This window comes from Sciurus carolinensis, chromosome 2 (genome assembly GCF_902686445.1).
Source record: "Sciurus carolinensis chromosome 2, mSciCar1.2, whole genome shotgun sequence".
Classification (NCBI taxonomy): domain Eukaryota; kingdom Metazoa; phylum Chordata; class Mammalia; order Rodentia; family Sciuridae; genus Sciurus; species Sciurus carolinensis.
In genome coordinates, this window is record NC_062214.1 from 89,360,031 (window position 1) to 89,387,734 (window position 27,704).

A 27,704-nucleotide genomic window follows, 5' to 3' on the forward strand; every position below is an offset into this window, starting at 1 on the left:
AGGGAACCTGGGGATCCTCTAGTCCATGACTGCAAGGAAACTGAGGAGTTCAGGCAGCCGGGCAGATCAAAGCCTCTGCCAAGGTCCGGGATGGGCAGGAAATAGTTAAACGAGTCTGGAATTTCCTCCTCTCCACCTGTCTACTAAATTCTCAGAGTGGGTTCAGCTGCAGATGCTTCTGGCTATATGCTCCATCTGCAAAACCACCACACCCATGGTCCCTCAAATTGTCCTGGCACCCAGGGGGTCCTCCTGGGGACTGAGATGCAGGAGGCCAGAAAACCCCAGAGGCCCCTTGACATTAACCAAGCACTGCAGTCTTCTGTTAAAAGGAGCGTAGCTGTCATCCTGAGAGCTCCCTCAGTTCCAGTTCAGTTGCTGAGAACATCTGCTCACTGTTGGCTGCAGGACTGGTGAGAAGAACCAAGTTTCACATCCTCGTCACACACCCTCACCTCTCATTTCCCACGCCACCGAGGAAAGCAGGTCAGCAGCAGGGCTCTCCCCACCGAGACGCTCACTCCCACATCCCAGCGAATCACCAGCAGGGGCAGGTGAGCCTGGAGAAGAAAAGCCCCTTCACAGGGAGGTGAGGCTCAGGCCCCAAGAAATGACTCTTCCAATGATCAGCTCTGTGGTGGGAGTTGGAACACCTGGAAAGGACTGGAACATCTGGATGGCCATCCGAAAACAGCACATGGAAACACAAACGTGTATCTGAAGAGTGTTGGGAACAAAGCCTCTGCGAGGTCCCAGTCCCTCCTGGACCAAGTCTCCAGTTACAGAGTCAAGGTGAGGCTCTGAGCAGGACTGAATCCCAGGGCACTGCTGCAGTCATTCACCTCGGGGGTCCTGGCCCACCACACCCACAGACAAAGTAGCAAGTAGTGAGATAACTCTGTCACTGGCTTCCCAAGCGCTTGTCTCCTTACATGCCCTCTCCCCTCCCAGCACGACTGGATCATCTCCTTAGCATCAATCTCCTCTGACCTCGGCCTGGCCTGAACATCACATAATCCTGTTAGGACAAGTAGGCCAGCAGGTGGCTGTTGGTCACAGAGGTAGCCCGGGCAGAGAGCCCTGCAGCCCCTTTCAGGAGGGTCTATCTCTGGGACTTGTGTGGAGTCTGTGCCCTCCAGCAGTGTTGGTCAAGCATGACCCAGAGACACAGCTTCCCTCACTGGACCAGGCGAGGTGCACCCCAGCGCTCATCACCCAGAGGCTGCCGGGTGCTGCAGACTCTGCTCTGGCACCCCCGGAGCTATTGTTTTTCTAGAGCTGACACTCTCTCACAGTGTCTACCGAAGCCCAGCCCACCTTGAGGAATTTCTAAGGAAGCTTTCATCACCTTTTCTCTGACTCCGCTTTTCACAGTACAAAGTACTTGTTTTAAGCACCTAATACCCAATATTGTGTCTGAAGGGCCTGATGAAAATTTAAGCCGCTAAAATGTGTCCCTGAATCAGAAAAATCGGTCAGAATGCTCCCTGGGACTCGGTAGGTCATTCTTTCATGTGATATTCAGCTCAGCCCTCAGCCCACCTGCCCAGCAGCACTGTGTTCACCCAACAGTTGATGTTCCTCTGCATGGGCTGTCAGTTCTGGAGCAGTGCCCCAGAGAAGGAGCCCAAGGAGAGCAGAAGACTACCTGAGAGGTACCCATTAGACGCTGAGAAGCACGCTGGGGCAGCTCTCTGGGGATGGTTGAGACCAAAGGCAGGACTCAGTAAGGTGTATAGTGAGACTCTTAGCTGCTGCCATCACTTGTCAAGTTCAATATCGACCCTGCTGCTCTTTAGACACTGCTCACCCTCACCACCCTCAGAAGTGGTCCTGGCAGCTTCCAGGCTGTGCTTTGGGATTCCTGACTGGGATGGGTTTAGCAAGCTTCCCAGGACTCCAGTGTCAAACACAGAGCAAAGGGGATGCCACTCAGAGCTTCTGGGCTGTGGGACCCTTGAAGAGGTGCCCCCAGAAGCATCCCTGGTAGTCATCCTGGGCCAACTGCAGGTTGGAAATACTCTGTGGGACACTGGGGCTAGGCCCAACAAAGGCCAGAGCAGGGCACACGGCACTCATGGCCTGAGTGCAGGTAAACCCCTTCAGGAAGGGGCAGATTTTACAGGCAGGTGAATAGTGGGATGTGTATACCAAGGAGCTTAGCTTCACTTTCCAAGAGACTCACCTCTCTTGGTGAGTCCCCTGTGGTGCCTCTTCCTTGTCTCCCAGACTGCCTGACTTTCACCACCCACACTTTGCTGATTCTCTTCTCCCATCCCCAACCCACTGCCTCTCAGATTTGCAGTCCCAGTTCTCCATTTTCTGGAGGGAAGGAATAGACAGGGCAGATGCACAGGTCTGGGGAGGCCTTGCTTACCTTCCCCCAGGGGGTCCAGGCTGTGGATCATGAGCTGGTAGAAGGTGCTGCGGATGATGCTGTTGTGCAGAGAGGCTGAGCTGCTCCCTCGGGTCAGCAGGGCTGGGAGCTGAGCAAGGGGAGAGCCACACAGGCCTCAGTAGGACTCTGCCCAAGCCAGGGGAGGAGCCACACGAGGGTCTCACTCACCTGCCTTCATCCCACTGAGGTCAGGGAGAAAGCACAGAAGCCTTATCCTGAGCTCCCCACTTCCTTCATCTCCAAATAGGAGAGGCACGCTGCTTCCTCTCTCAGTCTCCCCTCACTCTTTCAGGACTGGCTGCTTCTATGTCCTGTGTAATTCCCCAAAGTCTTGACAGGGAGCAGACCGTGTGTATTAAGCATGCCACTTTATCAAGGTTTGCACCTCCCTACAAGCACACCCTCTTGGAAATACCCTGACCCACACACCACACAGACCCCCGCCCATGGGTACAACTCTGCAGGCCACAGGGTATGACTGCATTTTATCATTACCCCACCCCCAGAGATAAGCCAGGGTATGATCACCTTCTACAGAAAAGGAACAAAAAAACTCAAAGAAGGTAGGTGGTGTATCCAAGGTCACGGGGAGTGCACACTAGCCTGTGGGTCTTCTGATTCCTAGTCCAGTTTTATCTTCTACCTTCGTGCTCAGGGACCGTCATAGGCACGCACATACACACACATCTGTACTGTACACAGACGTGACGCACACTTATTCATAGTGACACACATAGAAATATTATCTGATTTGCAACAGAACATCCAAAGACAACACTTTAACATTTGCCCAGTTCGCCCACGCCCTGTCCCTCTCGATCTGAACTCTTCTGCCATCTAGTGGCCCCAGTGACACAGTCCTTCATGACAGCTTAGAGATTTTCTTTGGATGGGAGGAGAGGTTTCAGGCTCTAGCGTCTCCTTTCAAGTTCCCCACGATTCTTTGCACATACCCCATAGACTAAAGGTAGTAAGATAGTTTTTCAGAAACTGCAGACCTCCCGGCCCCCTCCAGTGCTCCTCCTATTTTCCTCTTAGTTCTGGGGCATTCGAAAGCCACCAGTATTTAGGCTTTTATATTAAACAATCATACGACACTGGGACTGAAAATGAGGACTTGAGTTTAACTGGTCCAAATTCATTTTTCATATGCAGAACATGAGACCTGAGCTATACAGCAGGCTAGTGATAAGGCCAGCTGTGACCTACAGGATTTAGCTCCCAAACTAGCTAGCACTTCCTGGAAGGCCAACTGGAGGAGACATTCTTCCTGGCTCACCCTGGAAGTCAGAGCACAGCCAGTTTCCCCAGCCTCAGGGCCATAGTGCCCTGGGTCTATGGCTATATACTAAGACTCTGCAATGTCCCCACTGGGCAGATTCCCTATGGCACCCACCTGCAGCTTCCTGTTATCCTGCTGCTCCTCCCCTGCAATGGCCCCACCGTCAGGCTGCAAACAGGAACAGGAATCACAAGAACAGGCGTCAGATGTCATGGAGAGACCTCTCTTTCTCCCTGCTTCCCTCTCTCTCCAGGACCAGTCTGACTGCCTTTCTGCCCCTGGATGTGCCATTGTCTTCAGTCCCCTTGAAGCCTGTACCACAGCCCCCTCTCCCTGAATCTGTAAAGCTCTTTCCCTCCTTTCTCATCTTCATGTCTCTACTTAAATGCCACCTTCTCCCAGGCTGCTAAGCATGATTCTCTTTTTTTTTTTTTATGATTCTCTTTTATAGATGCCTATTCTTTTCCTTCAAAGCACTTTTCCCAATTTATTTGTATATACAAACATAGAAAAAGTGCAATAAATATTAAATGAATGAATAAATGAACTGTCCTCTAAATATACCTAGTCCATTCCAACCACTCTTCCTTGGTGCCTGCTCTTTCCCCTGACTAAAATGCCATCCCCTTTCCTCTGAACTGCCTAAATCCTATCCATTTTTCAAAAAATTCAGGATGAAGTCTGGTATAAAGCTTTTCCAAATGGCCCCTTCATCCCCAGCACTCTTAGTCCGGCTCACTGTATGTTTCTCTTCAAAGACTGCATAGCAACAGGGAGCACATGTTGTGATAATAAAATCCAACCGTGTGTCTTGTGGACACTCTGAGGCAGCCAGCTGGGAAGTGGGACGGTCCTAGGCAGTTCACGACAAATAAAAGCATTAAGCCCACAGTAATTATCATCTGGATCACTAGCTGGCTACTTCTCATTCACAACCTTCTAATACCATTTGAACTTTTATAAAAACTCATTTAACTTTTCACTTGTATGCATTGTCTACCCAGCTAGACTCCAATTTTTTTTTTTTTTTTTTTTTTTTTTTTGCCATGTAGTGAACTTATAATCATCTCTGTTACCCGTGGCACGGTATCTTATACACAGTAGGTGTTCAGTAAAGGTGAACTGAATGAGTAGATACTCCCAAGGAACCAGTACTGTCTTCAGACAGCAGATCACTAATGGTTGCCCCAGTAATTCTTTACCCTCCATTGCTTCCCTCCCCCACCAATCTCCACTGCCAAACCAGAGGTGGACATGCTACCCTTCCTTCTCTGTTCAGCTCGGGAAACACAGAAATAGTGCCTGATCCAGGGCCACCCACCCACCCATCCAATTCGTTCATTCAGTTCTTATTTACTGAGTACCTGCTGCTTATATAGTGTCATGCTATGGACTTTAGGAATAGAAGAGTTTGAGGACATGGGTTATTTATCCAGAAAGGAATTGGGACAGATATAACAGATGCAAAACAAAGCAGAACGTGGTTCATGACACGAGAGGTAGAGATGAAGGTGCCGTGCTGCGGAGGGCCAGGAAGGCTTCCGCAGTAGGTGGAATTCAAGTTTTAAAGGACAGGAAAGGCTTGAGTGCTTGGACACACGTCATTGAATGAATGAATGGGTGAATGAATGGATGAACACACAAGCAAATGAGTCAGAGTAGAAAGAGTCAGTCTGAATATAAAGGGGGCCCTGTGCATTTTAACAAATCCCCCTAATTGTTTCATGAAATACCTGTAAGATTACTGGGATATCCTGTTTATCCTGTCCAACTCTCACCCAGTGAATTCTCTTTAGAGGTAAAGAAATGTTGAGGGTCAGGCTACCCTTTGGCTCCATCCACAGAGGAGCCAGAGACTGATCTTAGCCCCATGGTGCACAGCCTTAGTGACTTCTCTGCCATTCAGATTTATTCAAGTCAAATACTCTGTGGGTTCATGGTTCATGGCTACCCACAGAATGCAATTCTAAGTTTCTGAAGCTTTTCACATTAATTTTCTTAATCAGTAATACAAACTGTGAAATAGACAGAGCTAGTGTTATTACTGTTATTTTGATAGATGAGAAAACTGACATGAAGAAAGAGTTCATGACTCATTCATATTCACAAAGATAGTGACAGAACCTTCCTGAGCTCCTAATCTCCATTCAGAGGGGTCTCTGATACAAGGTTTGGGGGTTTTGTTCGTTTTTGTTTTTCACTAAGTCACACTTCTTTTTTCAGCACAAATAGGGAAATGAAGTCAAATCTGTATTTTTTAGTAGCTCTCTTTCAATTATTGACATTTCAACTGATTATAAATGAGCCTCTATATTTGAGTGTGGCCAAGGTGTCCATTTAGCAGCAGAATTTTTGTTTTTGCTTTGGTACTGGGGGTTGAACCCAGAGGCACTGTATCCCCAACCCTTATTTTTTATTTTGAGACAGAGAGCCTTGATAAGTTTCTAAGGTTGACCTCAAACTTGCGGTCCTCCTGTCTCAGCCTCCCAAGTTGCTGGGATTGCAAGTGTGCGATGCTGCACCCAGTTTTCATTTAGCAGTTCTGACAAGTAGCTCCCTTCTGAATATGCCCTTATCATGGACACATTGCTACATTTGTCTCTCACATCACACTGTCCTTCCTCCTCTTTCTTCAGTTTAATCACTCTCACCTTCTCTTCACAAAAAAACAGAAAAGGGAGAGAGGAAACAATGAGAGCATCATGTCAGCCAAATATCCCAGCTCCTATGATACCTCTTACTGAGAATGAGAAATGGGTCTCTTGCAGCTGTTTATGGGAACCTGGGGTAGCAAACTGTGGCAGATGCTCAGAGGCTTATTCTCCCTGACCTCCAGTTTCTATCTCCCACTGATATAGCAATTTCTCTTCTAGAACATTCATTACACACTTCCTGTACCACATATTTTAGTCTGGGATCTTTTCTTAAACATTCATTCAACAAATATTTCCTGAGTCTCCAGTCTGTCCTGCCTGTACCCAGGCCACACTCAAGATAGCACACTTTTCACTGTGTCCCTTCACTAAGCACAGTCGGCCCCTGACCCACATGTTCTATACTGGAAAACTCAGAACTTCCCAGATTCCTCCCTCTCCCCTACAGCCACACTAATTAACCATCAGACCTAGTTCCTGAAAATTCTCAAATTTGCCCCCGTCTTTCCCCTCTCCTGCCTACAGAGACTTGCAAGAGCTTTCTGACTACTGATTTGTTCCTCTTCTAGTTCATTCTCCACCTGTCAGACACAGTGAGTTTCAAAGCAAAGCACACCACTGCCCACTCCAGCACCTCTCAAATCAGACTAGCAGTGTTTCAAGTGCTCAAGCTGCACATAGCTCGTGGCCACCATTCTGGAAAGCACAGCTACAGTCTCTTTGTGCTCTTTTATTCCTCTGGCCTTTGAACAAGTCTACAAGACCCCAGTTTAGTCAGTAAACTGCCTCTCCTTCCAGACTCAGCTAAGCATCACCCCCTCTAGGAAGCCTTCCCTGACTCTCTGGTCTGCTTCTATAGCATGGACTCCCTAGGCACTGACCTACATCATTACACCTGACACTCACTGTTGGTTTTACTTCTCTGTCTTCCACACTGAGGAGGATTCACTGTGGAGCTGATGAAGCTTAAACCTCAGGGCCTCTCTCTCCCCTACACATATACCTTTCAAAGACTTGCTCCTAATTTTGTAGCAATGACTTTATATTCTTTTTCTTGACAAGTATCAGGTCCCTCAAAGAAACTGGATCAACTCCACTTTCTCCATTAGGCTGAGCTCCCTGAGACCTGGGAATGTGCCTGATATCTAACACCATATCCCAGATCTGACACAGGCCTCACACAAAGGTATTCAAGATGAATGAATGTTGGGGTTCTTTAGGGCTTAATCCTGGACTCTCTTTCAGCCATATTTGTGTGTGTGTGTGTGTGTGTGTGTGTGTGTGTGTTTTGCTTTTTTTAAAATTTTTTTGGTTTTGTCAGCCTTGATTTTAATTACCATACATTTGTTAGTGACTCACAGATTTTTACTTCCAGCCCAGACCTTGTTCCTGAGCTCCAGATGTACTCATATAACTGCCTCCTTGGAGTTATATCTACTGGGAGGTAAGTGGATAGATGCCCAATCTCATGGTTCCATGGTGGGAGCCCTTGAGTCTCCCTAAACCTATTCATCCTCAAGTCGTCTGTTTCAACTGCACAAGCTGAAAAGCTCAGCGTCATCCTTGACTTCTCCCACTCTCTCACCCTCCACATTCACTTCATCACCAAGTTCAGATGATTCTGTCTTTAAAACATCTCTCAAAGATATGTGTTCATATCTTTGAATATGGGTGGGGGGCGCACATAGTAGTAATAGTAGTCATCGTCTCCCCACTTACTCGGTTTTGTTTTCTTAGTTTCAGTTGCTTGCGTTCAACTATAATCTAAAGATATTAAATAGAAAATTTCAGAAGTAAACAATTTATAAGTTTTAAAGCATACACTGTTCTGAATAGTGTTATGAGATCTCATCCTTTCTCTGTCCTGCCTGGGACTTGAATCAACCTTTGTTCAGCATATCCATGCTGTATATGCTACCTGCCAGTTAGTCACCTAGTAGCTCTCTTGGTTATCAGATTGACTGTCTTGGTATATCACAGTGCTTATGTTCAAGTGTTGTGTTATTTAAAATGGTTCCAAAGTACAAGAGTACTGATGCTGACTATTTGGAAATTTGCCAAAGAGAAGCTGTAAACAAGGTACTATATATGTTATTCAGATTCAGCCACTCACTGGGGATCTTGTAATGTGTGCCCCAAAGATAATTGGAGCCTACTCTCTCAATATATAGACTGCTGGATGCTCATAAGAGCTGCTTTTTCCCCCCAGGGGTGGGGATCAAACCTAGTACCTCTCATACATACTAGGCAAGCGCTTTGTGACTGAGCATACCCAACCTCATAACAGCTTTTAACTGGACTCTCTTCTTCCACTTTTGCACACCTACAATTCAATTTCTACCCAGCAATTAGGGAGGGACCTTCTAAACAGGACTGTCATTATATCATTCCCCTATTGAGCTTCAAATAAAACTCAAACTCTGTATATGCTCTTCTGCTCACGCCCTGCTGTTCAGAGGGACCCTGTACCATTCTACCGCATAGTCACTAACCTTCATTCTTTCCTATAATGTGTCAAATTCCTTCCAGCTTTGAGCCTTCGCAAATGCTGTTTCTTCTCCCAGGAATCCTTTCCCAGTTTTCTTCTCATTCTTCAAATCTCTACTTAGACCTCTGCTCACTCCCTAAAAGGCCTCCTCTGGCTCTCTCTCTATCAAGAGGGCTACTGTACATTTTCCATCACATGCACTGTTTATTTCTGTCATAGAAATTGTCATACTCTGAAATTATCTTCTTAATGTACTTATTTACCATTAATATACCCACTCCCCTACACTAAAATAAAATTTGTTGGTTTTATATGTCCAATCAATTCAGGTAGCAGAGCATTGAGAAATCAAGTTGTTTTTTGTAGAACGCCACAAATATGTAATTTTATATTAAATCCCATCATGTGCACTGGGAGAAAATATTACTGAATGCACATAAACTCTCAATGATGAACATATAAATATCCATGAAAACAGCAAACTGTTGGACTAGGCATGATCAGATTTTCGAGTTTTGCTGTTGATATTAATTTCTTGAACATTCATTTTGTCATCTGTTAGCACTATCATGTGAACACCAAAAGCTTAAGCAAACTGTATCAAGAAAAGTAATCTTAAAATTGAGAATTCTGCTGGGAGCAGTGGCACATACCTGTAATTCCAGCAGCTCAGGAGGCTGAAACAGGAGGATCTCATGTTAAAAGGCAGCCTCACTAGTCAGAATGGCAATTATCAAGAATACAAGAATCAATAAATGTTGGCAAGGATGTGAGGGGAAAGATATACTCATACATTGCTGGTGGGACTGCAAATTGGTGCAACCACTCTGGAAAGCAATATGGAGATTCTTCAGAAAACTTGGAATGGAACCACCATTTGACCCAGTTATCCCACTCCTCAAAATATAACCAAAGGACTTAAAATCACCATACTATGGTGATGTGACCACATCAATGTTTATAGCAGCTCAATTCACAATAGCTCAGCTATGAAACAAACCTAGGTGCCCTTCAACAGATGAATGAATAAAGAAAATGTGGTATATATAAACAAAGAAGAATGAAATTATGACATTTTCCAGTAAATAGATGGAACTGAAGACTATAATGATAAGTGAAATAAGCCAATCCCAAAAAATCAAAGGCCGAATGTTCTCTCTGATATGTGGATGCTAACACACAATAATGGGGAGAGGAAAGAATAAAAGTTCATTGGAGTAGACAAAAGGGAATGAAGGGAAAGGACAGGGGATGGGTTTAGGAAAGACAGTAGGCATAACTTTCCTACGTTCACATATGAATACGTGACCAATGTAACTCCACATCATGTACAACTGCAAGAATGGGAAGTTATACTCCATGTATGTATAATACATTAAAATACACTCTACTATCATGTATGACTAAAAAGAACTTGAAAAAAGAAGACTAGAAGGCAAGAGTAACATTTTATTTTCCTCCTTACACATTTCCAATTTTTATGGATTCCAAATTTTCAAATTTTGTGCAACAGTTTCTCTAAAATAAAAGATTATTGTTTTTAGAAAGCCAACCTCAGTGACTCAGTGAGACCCTAAGCAACTTAGCAAGACCTGTCTCAAAATAAAATTTAAAAAGGGCTGGGGATGTGGCTCAGTGATTAAGCACCCCTGGGTTCAATCCCAGCACCAAAAAAAGAGAATTCTGCTGGGTGTGGTGGCATGTACCTCTAGTTCCAGCTACTTGGGAGGCAGAGATGGGAGAATCACTCGAGCCCAGGAGTTCAAGACCAGCCTGGGCAACATAGCAAGTCCCTATCTCAACAAATAAAATAAAATAATTCTATTCTCACCATTTTCTCCTGACAATTGGAGGGAAGCTGACTACTATTCAAGGAATTGAAGGAGGGAACCCCTTAACCCAGACTGGGATGAGCTCTTTGGGAGCACAGGGGATTCCCTGAACCCTAGATGGGCAGGGCTTTCAGAGGCAGTTAGCCTTTAGTGGCCTCCTTATTTCTACTGCAGGAGCTGGCTATGCTGCGCCTGGCGGAAGTGCTTGAGACAGATGTCAACCCTGACAAGATGGGAGGACCCGCCTTACAGAGGCATTGGGTTTGCCTTCTTGGGGTCTTGTTGGCTTATTTTAAAAATAAATAAATAAATACTGCCAGGAAGAGTATAGCCCCAGTGCATTCAGGAACAAATGGCAGACTTCCCCAGAGTTCCACATTCTAAAGTACCCTTGGGGCAGAAGGTGGATACGGGATTTTCAAAAGGGCCCAGACAAGGCCCATTTCCTGGCTTGAATACCTTTTTTGTCATGGGATTGCCTTCCTGCGGATGGCTTGTCCTTCCTGACTAATCTCCTGACTCCACATGTAAAGAAGGCCCCTACGTCCTTCAAATACCAATAAGGCTTTCAGTTAGTCTAGCATCTCACTTTGCCATCTTTTGGCCTTCTGTGACTCTGCACATACAGTCAAGGTAGATCAGAGATTTATCCTTTTGAGCCAGAATGAATTTATATCAAGAGCTTCAAAACCAGGTATAAAGTTTTAAAGAGAGCCAGGTTGATAATGATATTAAAATTTACCATTTCCATGTTGGGGTCACAAAAGGCATCCTCAAACCAATATATGTCAATTTAACAGTATTGTCAAAAATATTCTTAGCACTGAATTTCTCTTTCAGATATTGTCAAAAGAAAGACATAAAATACTACAGATCAATGATCAATACTAAAATATTTATTTATTTCTGGAAATACTCATATGTGGAAAAAAAATAAAGGAAAAAGAAAACCTTTACTCTGACTCTGGATACTCAGGGCAGAACAAAAAGTAAGGTAAAAGGTCCTCCAGCTCAGAAACTCAACAGGTATCAGCTGGGTGAATATTCAGTGAGAAAAGAATACATCATTCTTTGCTGGTTGTATGTCTCCAAGCTATCCAGGTGGGATAATACCTGCAAGTGCATTGCTCTTAGAAAACACCATGTGGCCATCCCACTTGTTTGTTTATGGTCTGTAGCTGCTTTTACACTGCAGGGAAGTAGATGTAACAAAAACTGTATGACATGCAAAGCCTAAAATATTCACTGTTTGGCCCTTTACAGAAAAAGTTTGCCAACCCCTGCACAAGTTCATCCTACTCATTTTACAGATAAGCCTGTCTGAAAAGCAAAGTGATTTGTAGCATTTGCACAAGGGTCCCTCCATCGCATTTAATTTTCTCCATATTTGTCCCTTCTATTGAAAGATATAATCTTTATTTCTCCCATTGCTTTTCACTGAGGTATTTACTAAATGGTTTGTCGAGCTGCATTGACCTGCCCAGGGTGTTAGGGACGGTTAGCAGTGGTGCCTGGGTTAAAATCCAGACATAATGATTTATGATCAGAGGTAAGACTACCAACTAGCTGAATAACTTTGACTCAGTTAATTATACTCTTTGAATCTCTGTTTCCTCATTCACAAAATGAGTAGAACAATCTAATCTTTTCTCTTTTTTTTTGTACTGGGGATTGAACTCAGGGGCACTTTACCACTGAGCCACATCCCCAGCCCTACTTTGTATTTTATTTAGAGACAGAGTCTCACTGATTTTCTTAGTACCTCAACATTGCTGAGGCTGACTTTGGTGAACTTGCAATCCTCCTGTCTCAGCCTCCCAAGCCACTGGGATTACAGGCATGCACCACCGTGCCCGGCTGAACAATCTAATCTTGCAGGGTTTAATGAGAAACTGTTGAGCTACTGAATGTGTGAAATAGGTCATCTGCAAGCATGGAGTCCTGCCTCAACTCCTTTCTCTCACTAATTGCAATTCCTGAACTGTTAGGTTCCTGAAGAAACCAAACCAAATATTTATGGAGCATCTTCTAGAAACCCTTTGGAAGATTCAAAGCTCAATTCCCCATTTAGGGGCAATGATAAACTTGATGTTGTGGTCACCTCCTCTATACTTCACCCCAGGTTGGCAGCAGAGGAAAGTGGAGGCTCAGGCATCTTTCCTGTCTCTGTTTCTCTCCAAAGAGGAGTTGGCTTATGCTGCCCTCCTCTCTGTCCCTTCCTTAGACTTCCCAAGTTGCTAGGATTATGACTCTGCCTCCCCAGCCCTGCTCTGTGGCTCCCAACCACTCTGCCTTCCTCCACTTTTCTCTGACTTCCTCAACTTTGGAGCCATGTCTGATTGAAGAAGTCCCATTTCCTTGGCCCTTGGCTTTCTCCAGGTAATGCCTGAAGAAGAGACCCCCTCATCAGGGCTCGGAGTGAACCAGTAAATAAGTGTGAGCGAGTGTTCGAGCAAGGTGTGTTCATTTCCATAGTTTAAGTATCATGGTTAAGGTAAAACACTTTATGGGGATGGGTACTTAAATTGAAATGAAAATCAGCATGGTTTACTAGATCAAAGATTGACTTTTCATAAAGTTGCTTCATGAATCCAAAACAGAATGACTTGCCCTCAGATTACCAGTGAAGTACAGTGTAATTTATTTCCTTCTAACCAGTGAAACACAGACAAAGATACAAGGAAAAGGGGTTCTTTTTCCCTCTTTAGTTACAAGAAATCCCAGGGTGAAACTCTAAATCCACATGTATTTAAAAACCTTTTTTATTTTTATTTTTTAGCATTAGGGTTCAAACCCAGGAGTGCTCTCCACTAAAACATCCCCAATCCTTTTTTCCCCCAATTCTTTTAATTTTTTTTTTTCAATTTTGAGATGAGATCTCACTAAATTGCCCAGACTGGGCTCAAACTTGGGATCCTCCTGCCTCAGCCTCTGAAAAGCTGAGGTTGTAGGCATGTACCAACACACCCAGCTTAAAAACCATTTTTAAATAGTTCTTGAGTTATTTTGAGCTAGCTTTTTTCATTGAACCCAGGGGTGCTTAACCACTGAACCACATCCCCAATCCTTTTTAAAATATTTTATTTAGATACAGGGTCTTGCTGAGTTGCCAAATGACTAGCTACGATGCTGAGGCTGGCTTTGAATTCATGATCCTCCTAGTTCAGGTCAAACTTTAGTCTATTGAGTGGAATGCATTCTTATACCATAAATAAATCCAATAAATGGATAAGCATGACTTTGATTTTATTTTACTATAAATTTATTTTGTTGAAACACAAATGGAGCATTTTCCTTAAGGAATCTTTATTTTTTCAGTTATATCAGCAGCCTGAAAAGAATCAAATTCATTCCTACCCATTTAAGGTAAAATTTTACCTCATTTTTTGTTAGAAAATCTACTAATATCTATTTTTTAATCTTATTAATTTAAAAATTTAATCCTATAAAAAGAAAATAAAACACAAAAGAGAAAGGATGGCACCTAGATATCTCTACATGCTAGTATCAAATACAAAAGGAAGGTAAACCAATATGAAAATTATAAAGTATTCATTCAGTAATGAACTTACCTTGTTCTTATTTCCTTATACTTAAAAATACTTGATGTAAAGATATAGCAGAATTCAATTAAAGTATTTCTATGACTGCTAATAGCGTATTCAAAATAGTATTTTTTGCATTAACTTTATGAATCTTAAATATGTGACATAATTGGAGCAAGTTTTGCTTAATTCATTCATTAAATATGTACCAAGATCTAGATAATGAACTTAATACTCTTGCATCGAATAAGAGTACTTGTCACATATTTGTCACTGTTATTTCTTTCAGTTCACAATTGAAGTTGCCTCAGCCCCCCTCCACGTCACTGGGATTACAGGCATGTGCCACTGCACTCAGCATTTTGAACTTATTTTAATGAGTTTAATGCCTATGGGTTTTTAATTTTAAATACGCAGAGATTTATTTTCAAGTATAGCCCGTAATTCAACTTGCTTTTTAAAAAAAAGAAAGAGTGCTGTCAATTAAAAATTACACTGGATTTGTTTCAACAAATAGATACAAACAGAATCAGTATGCTGTTTACTGGTTGACAAAGAGCTGCTACTAAAGCTCTTGAAGTCTCTTAAGTAGGTTATAAATTCTCTTTTGGAGTCATGATTATGTTTCATTTGCTTCGCAAGTTTTGCTTTGATGGTCTAGCTCTGATGAAATAGAAGATTCAGAGTTCACAGAGCTTAAAGAAAAGCACAATTGCCTCAAAGTCCCAAGAGGCAAGTCAGAGGCATGTAGAGCACAGCTGGCCTAATACACACCAAGGCTTCTCTGAGAGGAGAGAGCAAGGCTTCGTGACCAGCCCTCAGCATGGCCTGCCCTGGGAACTTCATTAGGAGGGAGGCTTCTGCTTCTTTATCTTAAATTACCTAACATGCTTTTTTAAGCCTGTGGCTTCCTGGAACACACATCTGGTCAAAAATAGTGCTGACTGGGGTGTTAGAAGGCTGAATTATGACTCCAGTTTGGACATTTCTTCTTTCTGGGCCATGCACAAATGAGGCAAAAGGAGCTTAGCTGATCAGATCAGACAACTCTTGTGCTGGGTCCTGCCAGACCGAACTGACTTGGACACAGACATTATTGTAGAATGTTAGAGTTGAACAAAAACTTTTAGTGATTAGTTGGACTCTGTCATTTTCCCTAGAGAGGGGAAGGGACCTGTCCAAAGTCACATAGTTAACTAGAGGTAGGATCAAATTAGAACCCAGGTGTTCTGACTCTTTGTTCAGTGCTCTCACCAAAACACATTATTTCAAAAATTCTAAAGGAAATAATGTTTAATCTCCCTTGCCTCAGGTACCTCCAAGACTTATTTCTGAGTTTGGTCTCCATCCTGTCCATTCATCAAAACTGCTCTGGATTAAGTAGCTAAATCCTCGTACTCTTTGCACGCAAGGAGCAGGAAAGAAATGGGGGTCTCTGTTCTCTGGGTTACCCTTACTATAGAGTATCAAAGAACAAAAAAATTTGGGGATAAGTTTTCAGAGGTCACTTCTCCAATTTAATCTAATCTTCCAGATTATTGAATCATCCAATTGAATTTAGCAGGAGAAAACCCACAAGGGGGCAAAGAAGTTCTTGGAAAGGAACTTCTGGGCCAGGAAGATCCAGGCTTGGTATTCCTGGTGTCTGGTCTCCAATAGACACAGAGATAAAGCTCTACCCCGAGAGCAGGTTTGTCAGTGGATGAGTGGGGCTCCCAGTCTCTTCAATATTGCACAAAACAAAACAAAAAAACCCTCCCCTTTCCTACCCACCCCCTGCAAGTCTAGAATGTTAAATAATAGGATTTAGTGAAAGTGAGGGTGCTACATAAACTCTGAACACCATGCACATGGAAGAGATTAGCATGTTTCCCTGTCTGGTATCTCCTTGAACATTCTCCAAAGGCCAACTCAAACGAAATTGCCAAAGACCTAGTAACTAGGACCAACTCGGATTCAAATGCCTGCTTGCTGTGTGATCTTGAATAAATGGTTTAACTTCTTTAGGTTTCAATTGCATCTCCTGCAAATGAGGATCATAATAATAACCACTTTATAGAATGATTAGGAGTTAGGTCAAGGTTATATTTGCAAAGGCCCCAGCATAGTGCCTGACACATCATAGGTACTCTGTAAAGGTTGAATAAGCAGCAAGGGAACCAGAACCACCCAGGTCTTCAAATCTGACCCAGCTCCTTCCACTCTTCAGTCTCTGGCTTCCACCTACCCTTTCACTCCAAATCAGTTAGAGACGCCCGACCAGACTTCCTTACCTCGCTGAGGTTCCCCAGGGTCATGACTTTGGCCACTGGTCTCTTTCTGAGCTGCTCTTTCACAAAGACTTCTATCTGCTTGTTCCACTTCATGGCGAACACGTAGAGGGCATAGGCTAGCAGCAGCAGCAGACTCTCCCACCAGGCAATGAGGTTGTCCAGGAAGAAGAGGATGAGCATTGACAAGTCGAGGATATAAAAGGAGATGTCACGGAACAATGGCCACCAGGTGAGGTTGAGGATCTCCCGGGAGAAGAGGGCACACGTGCCAATGACAAACAGGATGTTGAACACAGCAGAGCCCACAATGGTACCAATACCCACGTTGCTATGGGATATAAAGACGCCAATGAGGGAGGTGAAGAGCTCAGGGGCAGAGCCTCCAGCAGCCATGAAAGTAGCACCTGCCACATCCTCAGAGATCTGCAGCTTGTCTGTGATGATACTCAGAGCCGGGACAAAAAACTCATCACACACGATGGCCAAGGCCACAAACAGGTACAACATGCCAAAGATATGCAGGACCACCCAGCCCTGCTGCCGTTCCTCCACACTGAACAGGTCTGGGGGGTACTCTCCCTGGGGCTGGTCTGGCCAGCTGGGAAGCATCGCTGAGGGACTAGGACTGGGCACCTCTGGGAAGAGGGACGTTGTCAGGCTTGGGGATGGGCTGGTGGGCGTGGTTGGGGCTGGTTCCACAACCACACAGTGACGGATCTGGATGGTGGGATTTGCCCTGACTTGGGAGGTTAGAGAGGTCCCGGGTGCTGTGGCAGGTTTCTGTGCCAGCTCCTGGATGGAGGCTGAGGCTGTTCTCATGGAGGGTGCACTGGTTCTGGGCAAGAGATTCCTAACACTCCGGGTAGCAGCAGAGACTCTGTTTTTTACTGGGCTGCGGCCCATCACGGTACTTCTTGTCACCTGCCTCTCAGACACAGCTGAGGTGTGCTCCAGTGTTCCAGGTGTGCTCCTCAGTGTTCCCTGAGGAGTCGTCAGGTTGTCCTTCCCCAGTAACCTCCAGGCATTAGATGAGCTGTTATTTCCTACTCTTTTGGAGCTACTCAGGTTCTTTTCCGCCATTCTCCTTGGAGAAGTCAAGATGTTTGTTTCTACTTCATGTGTCAGGAAAGATGGGGTGTTTTTAACTATTCTCTTGAGCATAGCTGGGGAGGTCTCTTCCACTATCCCCTTGGGAGAGCTGGTCTCCAGTATTGCATAGGTTTCCATGGTTTCACTGTCTTTCCCTCTTGTCCTGGGGGTTACTGCATGGTGTGTTTCCATTGTCATGAATGTGGTTGGTGCATAAGTGTCTACAGTTTCCCCAGGTGGGGGTGGGGTGTTCTTCTTCACCTTACCCCTGGCTTGAGTTCGGTTGTAGCTCTTCATTCCTCTGCTGGATGATGGAGTATAATTTTTTACTATTTGTCTGCTTGAAATTGGGGTATAGTGATTCCGTATTCTACTTGATGTAGTTGGGGTATTTTCCTTCACTCTTTCTGTACCTGCTGCTCTTGGGCTGTGATTATTCTTTGGTGTTGGTGGAGTGATCTTGGCAATTCTTCTGGGTGTTCTGGGGGTATTTTTCATTGTCATTCTAGGTGTTGCTTGATTCTTACCCACTGTGGCTTGGGGTACCAGCATCTCAGCCTCCATTTCAGAGCTAGATTTTGGAGGATCATGGCTCACCATCATCATCTCATCATTGGGGAGGTCCCGGCTGGTCAGTTTTATAGGCTGTTGGGAAGAGACTTCTGCCCAGAGTGAGGGGAGGCCCCAGGTTCTCCTCAGGTACTGATAGGTAGAACCGATGATCAGCATTCCCAACAGAAAGAGCAGGCGACTCCAGTGAAGCCACCGTGGCTGGAGTAAACGCTTCTCCTGCGCCCCCATCCTGATCAGCTTCCCCATGATGACCAGTTATGTCTGTCACAGAAGGCCTCTCATTCTGTCCATGGGAAGACTGCAGTTGCTTCGAGATTCAGGTTGGTAGTCAGGGAAGATTTCTCCATGAAGTCCAGTCTGGGGGTATCCATAAACCTGATGAGGGAAAAGAAGTTGTTTGATCCTAAAAGGAGATCTGGGACCCAAAATCATCTGAGCTGGAAAAGAGTGATGATGGGAACCCCAGGGACACAGAAGTATTATGCAGGGGGCTTTGTGGTGGGGGCCTTTGTTTCTATTGGAATAAACTAACTGTGCCTCTTGCTCCAGGGGACAATGCCTGCTCTTAGGAGAGAGGAGAGGGAATCTTCCTGCTGTGTAGGCATGCTGGCAGCTGAGGTCCCTAAGGTGGGTTCTGCATGCTCCTCCCTGAGTCTTCCCTGGGTCCTCCCTGGCCTCCTACAAAAACTCTGCCAGTACTCCTCAGGTTCAAGCCTAAGTTGCTGGGAGCTCAGTCACCCATAGTTGGTGTCCAGGTCACAGATTTCACCTTATCAAAGTCAGGAGGGAAGTGGGGAGATATGATTTTAAACTGTAAACAGTAATGGGCAGCAGTAGAAGGATACTGACAGGGACAGTAACACTTCATGTGGTTTGTTTTGTTTTGCTTTGCTTTGCTTTGTTTTGTTGGACTCTCTAAAATGATTCCACTCTATTGTCCGGAGAGGACGAAGCTTAAAAATTAGTGTCATGGAGCTTCCCAGGCAAAGTGTTATACTGGAAGAACATGGAAATTGGAGCTAAAGGCCTGGATTCTCAGCTCTGCTGCTTACTAGTTGTGTCATCCTGAACAGGCAGAACGGTGTCTCATCTGTGAAATGGGTATGATAACATATATATTGGCCTCTGGAAGGACATCTGGAGAAGGGAAACTGAGGATCAGAGGTCAGAGGAAGATATACTTTTCACTCTAAACCCTATTAGTTTGAACTTTTTATCATGCACATATTATAATATTTACTTTTAAATTTAATTATTATAATAATAATTGTTATATAAATAGCAATGGGGGCTGGGCTTGTAGCTCAGTGGTAGAGCACATGCCTAACACACATGAGGCACTGGGTTCAATCCTCAACACCACATAAAAATAAATAAATAAATAAAATGAAATAAAGGTATAGTGTCCATCTACAACTAAAAAATTTTTAAAAAAATAGCAATGGTATTTATGTCACAAGAATCCTGAGAGACCAATTACATATAAAATCTGTGAAAAGCATTGGACAGAATAAGTGCTACATAGGGTTAGTTTTACCCAGTGATGCAGAAGAAAGAACATGAAAGACTTCAAAGAATACTCACTTTATAAAGTGCATTGAGGCTCAGCCTAAGTAAAATTTATTAAATTTCTAATCAATGTCCACAGTTGCTACAAAACAAAAACTAGAAATGACTAGTTTTCCATGTGATAATAATATATTAGGAGTGAGCTGTCAGACAGTTATATCAGACAGACCCATAGAATCTGTCTGATATAACTCTCCATGTGAGACATGAAGACACTGAAGTTCAGAGAGGAGATGTGACTTGTTTAATATCACACAGCTTGTGGGTAGCCAGGCAGATGAGACTCTTAATTCCCCAATCTTTCTAGTACACCATGCTAATTAAAGGTACAAATGCAATTGTGTTAACAACAAAAGAAACAGGAATAAGTGAACTTTCTTCTTTGTTCTGTATTGCTATAATCTTCATTCCATAATCTCTCTCCAGCCACCTTGTCCCTTGCTGGAACTCAGCACTTGGAGCAAGCCCACTATCTCCCACAGAAACTTCAGAGGTTCTCTCTCCCTGCAGGTTGCCTGTGTAATAGAGCTGAGCTGACACTCTGACTGATCTCACCTACCGAAGCACATCATTTACCTTTAAACCTTGACATCTGGGTGTCTTCTTTGTTCTGGAAACTTATCAGAATGTAGGGTCGCAAAGAGTGAGTCTGCAGCTAGACAGCAGGAAACACCCCATTCTCCTGCCCCCAGTTCCTCTATGGAATCCTAATTCAAGGCAGGGTCGGTTGAGTGTGAAGGGCATGTCAGGGGAAGAATATCCAATCATGCTAATACCTGCCTTCTCTAAGAAGCTTATAGGGGCATTTCACAAGTTCTGGATCCCAGTGCCTCTGACCAAGACTGAGGGGGTGGCCCTTCCAGCAGGAACACAGGTGGACTCTCTGTGGGCCCCCTGGAGTAAATGGGGAACTTCTCAAGCTTGTTTCTAAGCCAGGATTTCCAGGCTTAGTCAGTAGAAAGATTTGGGAAGATGCAAGAGAAAGTGCATGGGGCGAGGCTGGGGAGGTAGCTCAGTGGTAAAACACTTGCCCAGCAGGCATGAAGCCCTGGGTTCAATCCCCAACACCACATAAAAAATAAACAACAACAGTAAGATTATTTTTTAAAAAAGAAAAAAAGAAAGTGCATGGGGCTTGAGAAATCAGAAAACCGTTTAGCACTAGGTGCCACTTGCTACTGGGTTCTGATAAAATTAGAATGTAAGTGTGGGATAATAATACCTGTCCTATTTGTAGAGTGGTCATGAGAATCAAAATTAAAATTGAGGAATAGTGAAGAAAGTACTTTGCAAATTTTAAAGCATTTCACACATGTAATACATTTAATTAGGCCTGAAGGAAATTCTTGGGGGAGCAAGCTGGGAAGGACATCATCTCAAGTACCCAAGGATTTGACTCCCGAGCCTCCTGCACATCCTCCAGCCCATGACTTGGAGTTGACTGGAGTGGGAGTGGTGTAAGCCAGTGGGGATCTCATGACCCTACAGCAGTGGTCGCCCTGGAAGCCATTGCAATCATGCCACTCACTTTGCTTTCCCCTCTTTCCTCCCTTGTTTCCTCCAGGGTACACGGATGGCATGCTGCTTTAGGCTACTTTAATCTGAAACAGCAGGTAATCCTTCACGACTTCACCTCTGCCTCATGGCACCCTGAGTGGCCTGGAACATAAGAAGGTAACCCGCTCCCTCTGCTGAAGCCCACAGTAGTGCCACCTCTGTGTCCTGGGCTCACTCTGGATGCTGGAGCCTGGAGCTCACCCCTGCGAGTTACACACCCTTGCCTTTGTGCTGCTGTGGGCAGAACCAAATCTAGTTTCTTCCCTTCTCATACCAACTGTCTAATAGTCTCAACCTGCCCCCAGAAAGATGAAGTAGAAATATGAATGATTTTTGTGGAAAAATTACCCTATTTTTACAATGTTGTTTATTGCAGTATGGAAGATTCAGGGGAGAAACAAATTTCCAGAAAAAAGATTCCTTTTTCTCTTGTGCTTATCAATGTTGCCAACGAATTCTTCCTTGTGTCTAACTTAAATCTTGCTTTGTAGAGGTAAACCTAGCTCCATCTCTTTTATTCTCAAGGGGTTGTGGCACATTTTAAAATTCAATGGGCTGTAGAAAAGTTTGCTGTTCGACTAAGACTAGAAACAATCTGCGCCAGCCCTGTGAGTTCAAACGAATTACTTAGCTTCTCAGGACCATAAGTGGATCTCTTACCTGTGCAATGAGGATGGTAATGACATTACCTGCCTGATAGGACTGTTGTTAGGATTAAGTAAATTAATACATAAAACAGATTAATGTGACTGGTACTGTTGTTATTGTTATTATTATTCTACTTTTAGAGATTACAGACTCCACTTGCTGCTAAAGATTACAGAGGAGTGTTAGGGTGGCAGGTCTCCATGCCTTCCATTGTTTCAGCACTCTACTGAGTATTATTAACATGATCATCTGATTAATGCATGTTTCTCTCACTATCAGGTGAGCTCAAAGAAGACAGGGCCTTGCATGGCTTATTTACTCCTGAATCCCCAGAGCTCAGAACAATGACTGGCATTTGATAAGTATATTCAATAAATAAGTATATTTGTTTTCAGACTGAAAAAGTGTATTCCAGTAAGGAAGATGCTGAGATGGGGCACCTGAGCTGCACCTGGGTAGAATGTGGAAGGCCTACTCAAAGACATGACCATTTACTCAAAGAGCAAATGGCCTAGAAAGGTCCGCACCACTGCAGTGGGGAAGTTGATCTGATTTATTCTACAAAGTAACCATATTTTATATTCTTACCTGTAACAGGGTGGCAGGGCAGGAGGAGCAGACCAGTTCTGACCTCACAATAATATCAAGGGCTGAGGAAGGCAGGGCTTAGAGGTTTTGGCAGGACATCAAGAAGGCCTTTCCTTGCCCTCCAAACCTTGAGGCCTTTCCCACCTTCTGCTAGAACAGAAGAAAGAGGGAATGAGACTTTTCATCTGATGTGAAGGGCTTATGGGTAAGGCTGGTTTCTTTCCAGGCCTGCATCTGAAGTTGATACCAACTCTACAGTTGCACAGTGAAAAGTGAACAAGATTTGGCAAAGACTGCAAATTCAAATGCCTTCAGGGCCTGGGTGGATAAAAATCAGCTCTACTCAGAGTTGAATGAGAGTACTGAGGGCTATGTGGATGGCCCACCAAGAAGCATTCCAATGTCGAACATTTAAAAACAGAAAGGGACAGACAAAATGGTCGGCAGACTGAATTTAACCCATGGTTACTCCTTTGTAACCTCTAACAAAGAAACAAGTCTGACCAGGAGCAAGTCTCCCAAAGCCTCTCATCCTCAGTTCCCTTATATATAAAACCAGGAAAGACAAGAATCCTCCTAGGACTGTCGTAAAAGTTACAGTGAGAGAACCTGTGGAGAAGCACCCTGACCTGCCAAACACTGTATAATGTCACAGCCTCGGACCTTTTGTTTATATTTTTTATATTTTATTGTTTATAGGATTAAAAATGACTGTATAGTTGTCACAGATAGAAGTGAACAAAATAAGCCCCAAAAGATCCCACAATGCTGCATCTCTCCAAGTCAGTAACTGGAACCAGACCTGAGGCAGGGAGATGCAAGTGGTGAAATTCCAGGTTGAGAGTAGCTCAAGGCAGGGTTTTGTCCTCATAATCAGGTATCCTTCTAGAAGGACCTGACTAAAGATAAGATAGGTAGGCGAGAGGGCTTCAGTGAGGCTGAACAGGAATCTGTGAAGTGCCAGTATATTCATAACCTCCTCCCCTCCAAGCAAGTGAGAAACAGCCCATTAAGTGCACCTCCCCATGACTAATCTGATTTTATAAAGGAATGATGACTGATGACTGAGGCACACACAATGAGATAAGTTATAGTGTCCTATAAGTTGACAAAGACTAAGAAATTTAAATAACACCTAGTGCTGATGAACATAGTGGTTAGAGAGTATAAATTGGATATGGCAACCTAAGTGACCTTGTTCAACTATAATCATGCCCCTGCTACAACTTTCTAGTGACTTTCTACCTCGGTTAAAGTAAAAGCTTCCATAATGGCCTACAAGGCCTATTCCAAAATTGCTTGTAATAGAAAAAACTGAAATCTGTCTAAATGTCAATAGAAAACTGGTTCATAAATGATGGCACATCTTTCCAACAGTCAATTATACACAGCAGTTAAAAGAAATGAAGCTTGCCAGGTATGGTAATGTACACCTGTATTTCCAGCTACTCGAGGGGCTAAGGCAGGAGGATTGCAAGTTTGAGGCTAGCCTGAGCAACTTAGTGAGACCTGTTTCAAAAGAAAAAATAAAAATGGTTAGAGATGTGACCCAGTGGTAGAGAACCCCTAGGTTCAATCCCCAGTACTGTTGGGGAAAAAAAAAAAAGAAGCATACACCCAATATCTTAATTAATAGTAATAAAAGCATGGAACAGAATGTAATATACAATGTTATTTCACTTATTGGAAAGTATTATATATTATGTTGTATATGTAATATACACATACATGCATGGGGACAATTTTGCAAAGATTATGAAGAATAGATGTAATTCTGTCACCAATGGATAAAGATTGGACAACAACAACAACAACAAAAAGCAGCTCCCTGGTATTTCATCTCTCCAAGCCAGTGGCTGGAACCATACTCAAGGCAGAGAGATACATATATACAAATATATGTATACAATATACATTTCCTTTTCTAGAAAAGGAAATGCTTATTTTTCAGTTTATCTATTTTGAAACTTTAAATTTTTTCCATAGACTAGTTTTTAAAATTTTTGCTTTATCTTCTTTTTATTGAAAGATGCTACTAAGGGGCTGGGGATATAGGTCAGTTGGTAGAGTGCTTGCCTCGTAAGTACAAATCCCTGGGTTCTAATCTCCGGCACCACAAAAAAAAAAAAAAAAAAAAAAAAAAAAAAAAAAAAAAAAAAAGATGCTACTAAGATTTTAAGAGAGTGAATGCTGAATAACCCTTCTTCTTTTCTGCCTACCCTCTTTCCACAAATGCTTATCTGGCATCACATGCTAGATGCTGGGGAACCAGTAGCAGATAAGATTCACTCCTCTTTTCAGAGCAGAGGCAAAGTTAATCAGAATTGGAAATGTGAAAAAGTTTTTCTTTGTCCGGTGAGTCTTTCTATTATTTTAGAATAGAGAGAAGTTTGTCATTTTCTCAAATGCTCTGGAAAAGACTAAAAGAGGATTAAGAGCAATTGAAAGAAAAGGGCCACAGTGTCTTCATCTAAAACATTGCAAGGGAAAGGAGCCATGGAGAAGAAATCTATAAAAAGTCTTTGATGATACATTAACAGATTTCAATGTTTGGATCTTACTTGGATTGTGATTCAAATAACCAAAGTGTAAAAATAGTTAAAATAATGATGTTTATGAGACAACTAGATATTAGAAAGGTGACTAAATACTTGATATTAGCAGTTTAATTATTTAAAAACCGATAATTATATATACATATGTATATATATAAATATACACATACTGGGGATTAAACCCAGGAGCGTTTAACCACTGAGTCACATCTCCAGTCTTTTTTTTTTTTTTAATGTTTTATTTAGACACTGAATTGCTAAGTACCTCGCCTCGCTAAGTTGCTGAGGCTGGCTTTGAACTTGGATCCTCCTGCCTCAGCCTCCCAAGCAGCTGGGATTACAGGCTTATGCCAATGTGCCCAGTGATGATATTATAAATTATGCTTTTTGAAAAGTTCTTCTCTTAGAGATACATACTGAAATATTTTGGGACAAAATATTATCTGGGATTGGCTTCAAAACAATATGTTGGGGAAAAGTGGACAGAGTTATAAATGAAACAAGATTGAAGACTGAGTTGACAGACTCTAGGTCAGAGTACACAGGGATTTATTACGCTGTTTCCCCATCTTTGTAAAGTTTGAGATTTTTCTATAACAAAAAATAATTTTTTAGAAGAGAGAAGGGTCATATTTATGATTTATTTGGACTTCTACTTTAGCGAAAACAGTAGAACAGAGAAGAGGGACTGACAGAGGGAAAGGGCTGGCCGAGAGCTTGGACATATGATTTAGCAGTGGACAGAGTCCAGACTAGAGGAGATAAGGAAGATGAAAGCACAGGGACTGTGAGAGGGGAGAGAAGAAGAGGCAAGTGGTCCCACTGCTTTTCCTTTCTCTTTTCCCCACTTACTACTTACCCTTCATTCTGTAGATGAAAAATCATTTTGGGAACATAGCAACTAAGATTATCTGGCACCAAGCCATGAAATTCCAATCCAGTCAGCAGGGCCTCAGAATATGCAATTTTAACATGTGCCTTAGGAGAACTGGCTATCTGGACCTCCTTGTGAGCCCCAATTCCTAGACCCTGCAAGTGGCTGGGTGTTTCTGTCACTAACCTTTATTTTGCCAGACTAAAGACCAAACCGTTCTGTCTTTCAGAGTCTCTGTGAAGGCAGTCCAATGCTTCAAGACAGGAGAAAATAAAGGGACTGAGAAATTATGCATGAGATCGGTCAGGCTGAGGAAAGTTTTGAAGCAAATAGGGCAGTCTGCAGGCCCAGGGCCTTGATGCTGGTGAAGGTATTCCCGTTCTTCCCAGAGACTGTCTTTATCTGCCACTTCTTTTGTAAATAAGAGGTGGGAAAGAACTACACTGATTGAACCCACACTCTCCCATAGAGCAAGTTGCGAAAAGTCAGAGAGACTTAGTTTTCTGTTCAAAGCATTTCCTTGCTTGTTCTGGGTCCTATTCACCCCATCCCAGCTAAAAGATAAAGAGGAAAATGCCCTAGACCTTCTACACTTTCTGTTTCCACTTGTAACTTACTAGTACAACATGTGCTTTGAACCACAACTTTGAACCAGTGGCCTGCTGGCGGGCATGCATTCAAACCTACCTTTAGGTGGCACTCCCTGGCTCCCTACATGGTTAAAATATCACATCTTGGCCTCCTCAAGACACATGCTACAGTGGGGAAGCAGGTGGTCAAAGAGGCAGGCAGGGACCCAGGCTGCTTTACAGGGAAGCCTGAGTGCAAATTCCTCAGCGAAGCACCTTGGCCAGGATAGGGAGAACTTTTTCTTGGCAGGAGTGGGGGTGGAGTGTGTGTGTGTGTGTGGTGTGTGTGTGTGTGTGTGCAGATATTGGAGATTGAATCCAGGGCCTCTTTACCTCTGAGTTAAGTCCCCAATCTTATTTTTTCTTTTGGGACAGGGTTTTGTGAAGTTGTTGAGGCTGGCCTTGAACTTGCAATCCTCCCACCAGTCACTGGGACTACAAGCACACCACTGCGCCTGGGGTAAGGGGAACTGATTGAACCATCCCTCTCTTTCCCTTCAAGACTGGAAGGGAGATAATGTGAGTATATGGACTTGACCAAGACATGAGACTTGTAAATTGGGCTCGGGTAAGTTGAGAAAATATATAGAGTGCTAAGTAGGAGCACTCCTCATCCGGGAATTACATTTTTTAAAGTTTCTGTCAACTAGTTCATAGGATGTGCGGGAGAAGCATGAAGACGCAAACAGTAGGTAACAGGACAGAAGTATGAAGGGGTCACAGTGTCACCTGGCTCAGTGATCCCCATGGGTCAGTGAGGAAAAGGGCCAGGTGTAAATGAGGTCGGGGAGCGCTCGAGAATGGGGTGACCGGGAGAGAGGGCCGTAAAGGACAGATCCAGCTGCGGAGACTTGAAAGAGAGTGACGTCGAAGAGGACGCGCCACCCTAGCGTCCCTGCCGAGCCATAGCCCTGCCGTGGCCCTTCTGGAGGACCCGCCCAGTCCGCGCGCAGTGCGGGCGCCAGGTTCCCTTTCGTCGCGCGGCCCTATAGTTCCGGCTGTGGCGCGCGGGCGGAAAGTTTAAGTGGAAGGACCGTGGTTGGCGATGGGCTAGGGGTGAGTCGGGGAAGGCTGTGGGCCGGGGGTTGCCTTTCGTTGCTTATTTGGGCTCCGGGTGAAGGGCTAGGGGTGAGGAACAACGCAGGGCCAG

General features: G+C 43.8%; 2 protein-coding genes across 8 annotated transcripts in view; one reads left to right on the forward strand and one right to left on the reverse strand.

Moving 5' to 3' along the window:
* Slc24a1 (solute carrier family 24 member 1) overlaps positions 1 to 18,382 on the reverse strand; it is a 36,998-nt gene extending 18,616 nt beyond the window's left edge. For 2 of the 4 annotated variants that reach the window (XM_047541844.1, XM_047541842.1), the window contains exons 1-3: positions 16,473 to 18,382; positions 3,795 to 3,848; positions 2,378 to 2,486 (exon numbers count right to left, since the gene is read on the reverse strand). In XM_047541844.1, the coding sequence (XP_047397800.1) occupies positions 2,378 to 2,486; positions 3,795 to 3,848; positions 16,473 to 18,380 (2,071 nt within the window). In that variant the 5' untranslated portion in view covers positions 18,381 to 18,382. Of the gene's footprint in view, positions 1 to 455; positions 542 to 2,377; positions 2,487 to 3,794; positions 3,849 to 16,472 lie in introns of those variants that run through there. The other 2 variants (XM_047541843.1, XM_047541845.1) reach the window with 2 other exon arrangements.
* An 8,615-nt stretch (positions 18,383 to 26,997) lies between these two features.
* Ints14 (integrator complex subunit 14) overlaps positions 26,998 to 27,704 on the forward strand; it is a 30,457-nt gene continuing 29,750 nt past the window's right edge. For 3 of the 4 annotated variants that reach the window (XM_047538701.1, XM_047538697.1, XM_047538702.1), the window contains exon 1: positions 27,489 to 27,610. The gene's annotated coding sequence lies outside the window, so the exon portion shown is untranslated. Of the gene's footprint in view, positions 27,015 to 27,488; positions 27,611 to 27,704 lie in introns of those variants that run through there. The other variant, XM_047538699.1, reaches the window with a different exon arrangement.